This window comes from Oreochromis niloticus, unplaced genomic scaffold (assembly GCF_001858045.2).
Source record: "Oreochromis niloticus isolate F11D_XX unplaced genomic scaffold, O_niloticus_UMD_NMBU tig00001540_pilon, whole genome shotgun sequence".
Taxonomy (NCBI): domain Eukaryota; kingdom Metazoa; phylum Chordata; class Actinopteri; order Cichliformes; family Cichlidae; genus Oreochromis; species Oreochromis niloticus.
The window spans coordinates 4,888-16,525 of NW_020327405.1; the positions used below are offsets into that span (position 1 = coordinate 4,888).

The 11,638-nt window shown below is 39.7% G+C and overlaps 1 protein-coding gene across 1 annotated transcript; it reads left to right on the forward strand.

Moving 5' to 3' along the window:
- The first annotated feature begins 1,009 nt into the window (after positions 1 to 1,009).
- Positions 1,010 to 11,210, forward strand: LOC109201232 (programmed cell death 1 ligand 1). The gene is made up of 3 exons (XM_019356848.2): positions 1,010 to 1,309; positions 10,091 to 10,450; positions 10,689 to 11,210. Exons 1-3 carry the CDS (start codon positions 1,240 to 1,242, stop codon positions 10,898 to 10,900), a joined length of 642 nt encoding a protein of 213 aa, XP_019212393.1. The 5' UTR covers positions 1,010 to 1,239; the 3' UTR covers positions 10,901 to 11,210.
- Positions 11,211 to 11,638: the final 428 nt, after the last annotated feature.

The window sequence follows — 11,638 nt, forward strand, 5'->3', positions numbered from 1 at the left end:
GGAGCCAGTTGTGGTGGGTGCTTCCTGGTAGAGGTTTTCCAGGCATGTCCCACCAGGAGGACGCCCCAGGGCAGACACGCTGGAGAGATTATATCTTTCGGCTGGCCTGGGAATGCCTTGGTGTTCCCCCAGATAAGCTGGAGGAGGTGGCTGGGGAGAGGGAGGTCTGGGCTTCTCTGCTTGGGGTGCTGCCCCCGCGACCCGGAAGAAAATGGATGGATGGATGGACATTATAAATAACATTTAGAATATTGGAAAGGGATTCGTAGTGGTGCTCTTTATAATTTCACAATATAGGGAAGTAAGATAAAAACAAGGTTAAGATAAAAATAAAAATAATTACTAAAATTTTGACATTTTACAAATAACAAATTGCATCGTAAATAAACAGTGCAGATTTTATTTAAGAAATTGAGTTATTTTCACAGTTTCATGGTTGATGGAGTCTTTAAAAGTTTTGTTCACATTTAGTGGAATCTAATGCTTTAGAAAATAAAGACTTCAGTTTTGTAAAGCAATTCGCATTTGTGTACATTTCTTGATATTGTTACAGAAGCAACGCCCCAAAGCTAAACCTATCAAGTGCAGAATTGTTTTGTTTGTTTGATGGAATCAAAAGTTTTGTAGAAATCTGAACAAATCAAATGAGAAGTAAATAATCAATAAGGTCTAATACTATTCTTATATGATCAGAGATATACCAATTCCTCTGTTTGTGTCTCATCAGTGACGAAAGCTAAAGCTACCTTAATTGTATAAGCAAATATTTGGTAGAAACTTTCTAGTCCTTATTAAGCCGTTAGACAGGACGCCAATCAGGAAAGTGTTTGAGGGCTTCATTTTTATATATTTACATTGTTGTACAGTGGAACAATTTTAAAGTCCTTTGGTCTCTAGCATGGAGCTGATTGTTTATGGATGAGAGCGGTTACGGAGATCATTCAAGAAACACTCAGAGCTGTTTCAGTTTTCCCCACTTTTCTTATGACTCACGTTTTAATCGTATAGCTCAGCGAACCTGACGTCACTCAAATGCGACTACCTTAAGAGAACTGAATGCAAGTGTGAAGTTGAAACGATCGGTTGAAGCTCAAATATTCTTTGTCTTGCTTAAACTTTAAATTGAATCTCCCGTAGTTACTTTTTAAAAGTCGTAGTCTGTTATCCGATGAAAATACCATCAGACTAGGACATTTAGAACAAACTTGTTGTCAGATCATCAGAAAGAAGAACACGGAAATGTCTGCTGTAACTGCGTCACTCGGCTCCACTTTGCTGTTTTTTGGCATCTTCGTGTTTGTCTCGGCAGGTGAGGTTAATAAACCAAAATTTTCCACTCTGAGATAAAACGGCAAAAATGGTATCTTTGTCGTTTACGTGGTGCTGATACTTAACAAATTTTTTTTTCATGTCGATTCCATTTGTTTGTGTCCGTGAATGCACCACCAGGCTGGGTGGAGTCTGTACTTGTTTTATCGTAGAGTTAGCATGTTTGCTATCTGTACCACTGTGGGGACTGTCCTTCTGCCTAAAGTAAGATCTGTTGTTGAAATAGTGGCAGTGCAAAGATTCTGTGCTTTAATCGGTCTGTGGGGTCTGTTGCTCGTGTTGTTGGTGGTCTGTCAGCCCGCCGGGGAGCAGAGCGAAGTGCTAACATACCAAAAGCTCCCGAGTGTTAAAAACAAAGACAAGTATCACTACAGTCACTATCTGTGCTTTTCGTGCTTTAGTTTATGATCTTTGAGGTTTTTTAGGTTCTCTTGTTCTTTGTAAACTCTGCTATCACTTCCTGTTCCTTTTCACCTGCCAACCAATGAACATTCAGAAAGGGCCAACGTCATCTGGCTTCTAATGACGTACAGTCAGGATCTTGTAGAACCGCACCTGAGTACATCTGGGGTGGGTGACCCTCCTCAACCAAAAAGTGGGTGGACAGATTTGTGGGACAATAAAACCAGCTTATTGTGTGAAGACTTGTTGGAACACTGCAGGATAGAACCGACTTAAATCCTCTGTCAAAATGACCGCAGGAATTTGGCTGACATATGATGAAGCAATTATCATTTCCATCATACTTGTTAGATGAGAGAAGGCAAGGAGTGGCAGAAAAGGGTGCTGGGTAGGAGTGCTGTACATATGATGGTGCAGGAGAATGAACAGGTGGATGTGACAGTGGAGTAAACTGTCAAAATCTGAAGAGTTCACTTTAAGTCTTGGCTTCTTGGCTTTTCACTTTGTCTCCTTATCAGCGATTTTGAAGCGATATTGTTTGAGTGGCGACACTTATCCACATACATTCTATAGATTGGCATTTTGAGGCGTCATAGCAGTAGCTGGAGGCTGCGGTGAAGCAGGAGGAACAGGCTGCACTAATAAAAGAGGAGTAAAGACCACAGGAATTGTAGCTGCAGAGGGCTTTGAAGGCACAGCTTCAGATGCAGTTAATATAGTTGATACAGAAGAGTCCGCCTGTTCTTGTTGTGCTGCATGCAAAGCCTGATGATAAGATGTAGGTGAATCCCTTGTGGCCGTTGTTGGACTGGGAACCAGAAAAGGGTAACTGCACGCTAGTTGAGGGAGACTACTGTAATGTGGCTAAAATGCAGCTTTGTGGCATGAAGGGTAGGACAAGTGAGCACTCTGTGGATATGAATTCAATTTGACCCAGTCCATTTCCACTTAAATTAGATCAGCTTTCAAGCTCTTTCATCTTCTGGTTTCTTGTCTACCAACATGCATCCAGCCACTCCCATCTATCATCTGGACAACAGGATATCTAGCGGTTTTACCCAGGCTATAGGTGTCACTACGTTAATTAGTCTCAGTGGAGATGTTTGCCTTATTGTGCTGATTACAAGACAATGACAAGGGAGGTTAGGTGAGTTTAAGGCTATGTCCACACGTACACGGATATTTTTGAAAACGCAGATTTTTCCATGCGTTTGCACCTTTCGTCCACACGTAAACTGTGTTTTCGGTCACTGAAAGCAGAGATTGTTAGAAACTCCTGCCAGGGTGGAGATTTTCAAAAACTCAGTTTTTGCGTTTATGTGTGGACAAGGAAAACGGAGAAAGCGTCAAAGGTGTGCGGCTTTTTTGACGTCACAAGGGCGGACTTACAGAAAATACTGTTACTGTTAATTTTACTCTCTGCAGTGTTTAAATGCTTACATATACACACACAGTTACTGTCCCTCCACACATAGGACTCAGTTCTGCTTCTATGCACCATCTTTGTTTACTCTTTCCCACCCAGGCTTCTAGACTTCTGATTGGCCAACATTTCTACGCGGTTAGAAATATATCGCCAACTGTTGCTTTGGCATGTTCCTGGCAGCGTTTTCCTTCATCAAAGAAAAAAACAAGAGGAAAATCTCAGTTTTCAAAAATACCCGTGCCACACTAGCCTGGATAGATTTGAAAAAGGCGTTTTTGACAGAAAACGCTCCGCGTCCGAGTTTCCAGTCGTTTTCACAGAGTGTGCGTTCACATTGAAACGGCCAAAAATGCTTACCTTCCAGCACTGCACATGCGTGCCGTTTATTTACTTTCCGGCTCTTTGAAACGTTGCAGCAAGATGTTGAAGAAAAGCACACAGTCTTTTTCAAATGGACTAACAATGAGGTGGAGTTGTTGCTGAGAGTAACGCAAAATTACAAAATTGCAAAAGCGAGTGAGAATTAAAGAATTTGAAGAAAAGCTATCTGGCGCATGTACAAACTGATATTAATCTTTAATAGGGCTGTCAACATTCAGAGCAAACAAAACAACTGCTGTATAATGCCCTCCGCTATCTTGGTTTAATTGGTCACATGACTGCATCATATGACTAATATGCGTCATCGTTTTAGAAAGTCTCCGTTTTTACTGTCCACACTGCGAAGTGAAAGCACAGCTTTCAAATGTGTGCATTTTCGAGAGCATTCTGAAAATGCTGTGTTTTACATCAATGAAAACGCCATCTCAGTGTGGACGGGAGGCCAAAACAGAAAGAAAATGATGCGTTTTCAAACAAAAAGGCAGCGACGTAGCCTAAGTCCTCCAAGTGTCTGGAGATGTGTTACATCATAAATCTCTCTGGGTGCAGTCAAAGCACCTCCGGCTTTAAGGACCATTTCTGAAAACTGCATTGAAACACTGGTGTTTACAAGTCTTCTGTGAGAAACACTGCAGCTACCTAAGAATTTGGGTAATTGTCTTTAAAAAGTCCCATAGACACCTTAAACACTGTTTTAATCCAGTCTTAATCCAGTCATGACTAAACACAATATGATGTAGCTTGTGAGTTATGGAACGCCAGGACTGCCATAATGAATTACTTAAATACACCATTAAAGTAATTAATTAAATGTGGCAATAATTAATTAAAATTGGAATTAATTAATTAAATAAATAGTTATGACACATGTAATTAATTATTTAATGATATATTTATTTATTTCATTTTGGCAGTCCTGGCGCCTGGCTCTCATCATGAATTAATTTTATCTGTCAGCCTCACCCATCAAACTCAGGGGGCGGGGTTAACGCTGCCCATGCAGCTTCTCTAACATTTGATTGGTTGCCGTGCAAAGTAAGTCAAAACAGGTCGATAATCGATTGCTTCTGTAGACTTGAGGCAGCCAGGTATCCCAGAATGCATTTCAAATCACAGGCAGCAATGGTGGTGGTGTAGTTTAAAAATACCCCGTTTTTCTGTCACCAGCTACACTTTTAACAGTGTTTTAGCCGCGAATGTCGCGCCGTAATCTTCACGTCTGGTCAGGTTGTCAACATAGAACATGTTTGCAAAAGTGCTCAGATGTTTTCAGAGATTTCACTGCTCTGCTAACAGTCAGCATGCAGAGTGCACCGAGGGGGTTACATCAACCGGTTTGTTTACATATTCCACTCTCGGTGTTCCACATGTTGCATTCGCAGATTCTCATTTACACCAAACGATCGTCTCTTTCCGCCTGGTCTTGTGTGTCTGTGCTTCGGTAACATAAAGAATGAGCTGACATGTTTCTCACGAAACCAGCGATCAGCTCAACAGACCCTCAGTTTACCTGCATGCATCCTCCTCACCTGTCAGCTGTTTAACACCTGCTGCTAATTCAAGAAACACGCCCACGTTACCTGGTGATCGCCACAGTTTAACTGGGCAGCCGGTGCTCGATATAACGCAATGTCAGCGCGTTTTTCTGCACAAGATAAGTAAATATAGTATTTCTCCCGAGCACAGAGTTGCTGTTTCCTTACAGAGCACTTTATAGGCGAAGCCACTTTATCAGCGGCTGATGTCCAATCACTGGCACACAGCTTTGAAACCTCACCTGAGTTTTAGCTCTCAGTGGTTAAACGCTGGACTTAATTCACTCAGGTTTTGTCTGTCGGGTCACGTTTACTTCGCTGTTTTATTTACAACTGAGCAAATCAGTTTGGCTGACGTTAAAGTTACGTTTCATAACTGCATAGTTTTACAGACGTTTAATGGTTCACTGGCACATGACTGAACTATTCGCTTTTCTTTATCTGGTTTGTTTCGGATTTAACAGTGAATTTTGAGATTAAACTTACTTTTAAAATGTTTTTATACAAAGAGGAAAGAGAAGGCGCATTTCCACCGAGATGAGCAGAGTTTCCAACTACATGTTCATAATGCAGACTGCAACCTGGACAGAAATATTATATCATCTGTTTTTTAAAAGTTATTCAACTGTATTCTAAGCACCAGCTATCTGTTAGAATTTTTAGAGTTTACTTAACTAAAAATAAATGAGGTTAACATATAATTTGTGTGATTTCTCTCTCTCTCTCTCTTTTTATTCATTTATTTATTTTTTTGCTTTTTTGGTCATGTTATGTTTAACTGTCAGGTTTGTTACAAACTATGAAACACATCGTGCAGACTTCTGGATGTTAAAAGAAAACTAATACTGCTCATGAATGAGACTAAAGGCAGGAAGGTGTCCTTTAAAACTAAACATGTTAGTAGGACCTCCCTATTTATATGAAATAGCACGTGTATTTCAGTAATAGCCTACCGATTTCAGTTCATGGTGAACAGTCACACAGCTCACGTGGGTGTTATCTGTGATACTCCTTAACTATAATTTATCCAAGTTAACTTCAGTTAACTCGGAGCGGCTGGACAACAATTTTACATGTATGATCTTAAAACTTTACGTGCTGGCCTCATATCAAATGTGAACGCAGACTGAGTCTGTGTTTGACGTTTGCTTTATATCGAACCTTCCTCTCAAACATTTAAACAGCAGCGAGTCTGCAGCTGAGGGAATACAAACTCAAACTGTCGGAACAGGTTTGCTGGTTTCTTGCGTGGATTCATTTGGTAATTTATTAAATGTATAACTGTTATTCTAATCTGCTGCTGAGTCTTACACTGATGAAAATGCAGATAACACAGATCACGAACACCTGTTCAACCAATCACTTTCATTCCATTTTGATCTGCGACAAACTGACGGTTCATCTCTGTTACAGTGTTGCGTTAGACTGCTATATTTTTGTGTTCTTTATGCTGTAGATTTCCACGTCTGTGGAATAGTTGGCAGTAATAAGGATGCTTTTCTGTAAAATCATATTGATATGACCCGTGACATATTCGTACATGACAGATAGTCAGCTGGGAAACTCTGGGTTAACTCAGAGAGCTGAAGATATCGTGGAGAGATGCATGATTAATATTCACAATAAAAATATTAGCCGAACATCATGAAGTCTGTATGTGTTTCATAGTGTCGAACAACCTTTGTACAGTTAAAGCCAGCAGTTACTACATGACGGAAACACCAACGTTATCTCTCTTCTGCGATTATACGCAGGTCACGCAGATTACTGAACAAAAACCCAAAGTTCAGCTGTTAATCGAGTTTATTTGCTCTCTCTCCTCCTTAAACATGTTTTTAATGTTAGTTATAATTCAGAATTGGCGACTGAAACACGTAGGACACATACGAACATCAGGAAATAAAACCCCGATAAATATAACCTCCGTAAAAGAAGTCCGTGTCAGCGGGGGTTATTACAGCTGTGTACCGGGGCCTGCGCTTTGTCGGCGGTAACAACAGCTCGATTGCTTGCGAGGGAGTGGGTCTATCCCACGCTTTGCCGTGAGACTGGGCAGACATCTCCGAAATCATCGAAGCACTTTTGCAAAGAGGCTGTATTTTGACAAACCGACCACACATATGAAGATTAAACCACTACATTCTCGGCTAAAAAAATATTAAAACTGTATTTGGTGACACACAAACAGGCTTTTTCGAAGTTCAGTTCTGCCGGTTGTTGTGGGCTATAAACAATGGCCACCAGGCCAAAGCAATGGCTTTGAGTCGATCAGCGTTAACCCCGCCCCCTGAGTTTGATGGGTGAAGCTGACAGATAAAATTATTTCATGATGAGAGCCAGGCGCCAGGACTGCCAAAATGAAATAAATAAATATATCATTAAATAATTAATTAAATGTGTCAATAATTAATTAATTAAATGTGTCAATAATTAATTAAAATGTGAAATACATAAATAATTAATTAAATGTGTCAATAATTAATTAATTACATGTGTCATAACTATTTATTTAATTAATTAATTCCAATTTTAATTAATTATTGACACATTTAATTAATTATTTAATGGTGTATTTAAGTAATTCATTATGGCAGTCCTGGCGTTCCATAGTGAGTGTGGGTTCCTGGAAAAAATAATATTGATTATTGAATGAAATATTATTGGATGGATAATAATGTGACCTTCTGCTGGGGTAGTATATGCTGCACAAGCAATATTTCACAATCTGTCCACAAGAGGGCGCTGTAGACCATACATTTGCCTCCATTTTGTGTGGTTTGCAAGTTTTCCAATAGTAGCGCACAACTCTGGCAAAACTACCAACAGCTACAGAGTAGAACAGGCATTTAACTTATTGTTTTTACAGCTTGATGCTACTAAAATAAACCACAAAAGCAATCTTACTGACATAATATCAGGAGTTCTATGAATAATCAATTAAAGAGATATTTAATCTTAACATTTGCAACCAGTTATAACCAGCATCTTGATACTTAAACTGGCAAACATATAACATTTACAGATTTATTAACATGCAACTCAATCACAAAAACCTTTGTTACAACAATGACACTGTGGCCGTGTCAGAGTGCTGCTGACCACCAGTATAAAGTTCCTTTGGGTGTGCTTGGCATTGTGTTTAGACATCCCAAGGCTAAGTCAGAGCAGGGACATTTACACAGTGTGTGTAAGTGTGATGTGTTGTAGTGTCAGGAGTCAGTATACAGCTACAAAGCTTTTTGTTCAGTGTATACAAACAGCTGTAGCTCCATAAAGGCAGCATGCAGAGACTCACAGTGTCTTATAATGAGAGGCTGCTTTCTCTCATACATTATGTTCACTTATTATCAGCACGTGTTTCTATTGCTCTGTGATTTGTGAAACATCTGCGGTTTTGATCTGGTTTGTTAAGTAACAGGGTTTGTCAATCATTTTAAGCTAAAATTTTTTGTGTTAATTTGCAGCTCCGACACTTGGCCCCTGTCAGTGCACATGAGACGGATGTAAAAAGGTCTGCAGAATCTGTAGAGAACGTTATTTATTGTTCAGCATGGCTGGTTTGGTGGTGTGTGAGTGATGGTCTGGAGATCATATCCACTGACGGATGCACAGACCTCTGCAGGTTATTCAGCAGCACCCTGACTGGCGTTAGGTATCAAGAGGAATTCTTGGACTCACTATAGACCCTACACTGGTGCAGCGGGTCTCTGGGTTTGTCCTGGTGCACAACAATGCCTCATGTGGTGAGAGTATGCAGGCAGCTGCTGGAGGAGGATGAAAGAATTTATACTGGCCCCACGCCTTCCTGCTTAATCCAGCAGAACAGCTCTGGGACATTATCTTTCACTCCATCTGACTTTGCAGGAGCTCAGTGTTGGATATGGTAAATCGAGTGTTTCTTGTTTAGTGCCTTTCTACTCTGAGGACTCAAGCCATTTTACACAACATGCCTCATTCATCCATTCACATTTGCATGCACACTAGAGCAGCCAGGGATCGAACCAACAACCTTCCAATTAGATGACAAGCTTCATCCCCTGACCTATAACAACCCATATGGAAAGAATTTCACCAGGACACAATCACTAGAAGCATGGCCCGATGTTGTCAGAGATCGATACAAACATGTGGAGGTCATACAAACTACTGAGCACCATTTTGAGTTCATACAATTAATTTTGGGGGTTTTCTTTTTTAACTTCTTCCCTGTGTAGGTTAATAACTCTCCATCATTTTGTTCTTAACACTTTACCCAAAGCATATCAGTGTAGATGTCAGCTTTGTTTTTTCCTCACTGAGATCTGATGTGTTTTAAAATATTTCCTTTAATATCTTTGAGCAGTATATTTGAAAAACAGCTGCTGTTATACATAATGAGCTCTTTGGTTATTGTAAAAAGTGGAACAAACAGCACTGCTTTAACCCTCTGAGGTTTCTGCTGAAGGTGATAAGTAACTGCTATGGATATAGGAGATTCTGGATTTTAGAAAAATGCTCCAAACTGTAAAAATGAGAGAAAAAACACAAAAACCAAACCGGAAAATACACTTTAGTGTCAGCAGGAATAGAATTAAAGTTAGATCTGCTGAGGGTGGGTGTGCAGTGACACTAAATGTGCTAGCAGCATTTTTTGCTTTAATGAGAACAAACAGTTTTTTCCTCCTCTTAGGTTTCAGTTACTGTAGCTCTGCAGCACCTTTATCTTCTCCTGTCAGTGATAACAGCTCTCATTTAGTTCAGTATCACTGGCACACACAGCGTTCTCAGTCTAAACGATGTGTAATATTTAAACAATTCATTAGCCAAAAACTAAAAACACATAATGAACAAAATCTTTAAAGTAATAATGAAGTCATCAGTAATTAAGAATGAGCAAGTGATTAAGTAAAATCTAAACATAGAAACAAAAAGAGTTCCTGCAACAGGCTGCACTAAGCAAATAAATAAGTTAAAATTGGCTGTTTGGTTAATTACTTTGACCTTTAACCTCTGTGCTCTGTGTTGTTTCTTCTTTCAGACCAGAAAATCATCACAGCTGACTCTGGACAGGACGTCACTCTGACATGTCGAGCTCCAAACAACAACATCATCTTAGGTGTAGAGTGGAGCAGAGCTGACCTGAGAGATGAATATGTACTATTTTACAGAAGTAAGAAATTTGATCCAGATCAACAGCATCCATCTTTTAAGAACCGGGTGGATCTGCAGGACAGACAGATGAAGGATGGAGACGTGTCTTTGATTCTGATGAATGTGACGACTAATGATAATGGAATATACGAGTGTCGTGTCAAGACAGGAACAAACCGTAGAAAGAGAGCAATTTTAAGTGGAAACCCCATCAGCATCATCACCCTGAGTGTTGTTGATCCTCCAGGTGAGTGAGTAGAGTTGAGTGTGTGTGTGATCAGAGGTGAAGCTGCTTCCTGGTTGTTGATGTTTGTTTCTAAAGATGTTGTTGATGAGACTTTGTAGAAAGCAGCTGGTCTGAGTGATGTGATCAGAGTGCAGTAGATAATGTCTGACAGCAGTTTGAAGAGGAAATGGATTCTGTTCTGTTCTTCACTCATCACCTACCTGACAGCTGACACCTCACACCTGTTTCTCACCTGCAGGTCAGACAGGAGGAGACACAGAGGATGGAGGAGACAAAGATGGAAGGAAGGAGGAAGGCGAGCAGAATCTGAATGAATCTGTTGGACTGATCGTCGGTCTGTCAGTTTCTGCTGTTCTTGTTGCTGGTGTTGCTTTTGTGATCTACAGAAAACATAAACAACAACAGAATCAGGATTCATACCAGCCTCCAGCTGAACAGCAACCTGTTTGAAAGATTCTTCCATGGTGATACCTTGAAAAGGAACCCATCAAAGCGAAACGATAACATCCAAGTAGAAAACCAGAAGAGTTGCGCGTTTCCAAAGAGATTTCCTAGGATGGATGATGGTTTGATAAATAAGTTGTGCTTGGGCTTAAATAACGGAGGGGTGAACATGAGTTTGTTCAATATTTTCACTTTGCCTTAAGTAGGACTGAAAAAAAGTGATTATAAAACCAGAAAGAACAGAAGTCAAGGAGCACCAAATCTGTCCAAGTTAGCTGATCATGTCAGTGTAACATGTTACATTGTTTTATTCACATCCTGTTTGTATGTGGCACAGTTTGTTCATGTTTTCAAGAAAAGACAAGGTCGAAAATCTTAAAAATAAGTAATATATATATATATATATATATATATATATATATATATATATATATGTATATATATGCATTTTTCTCCACAGGTGTTCAGTTTGACTCAACTTCCACTGATATAAAAATAACTGTTTTTTCCCCCAGTATTCATTTATTCAGTGTCTTGTATGTTGCAGAAACAGAATCATTGAATGTGTTTCATCTTCAGGTTCAGCTGTTTGTAAGATCAAACCGATCCCCATGTATTGATCACTGTTACAGTATACTTATACTTTCTGATGGGGCTGGTTATATATTTTCTTTCATGTATGTGTTTATTCTTAATGTGAGTTCATTACTAATGCAGCAGATAGACGAATAAAATCATTTTTTT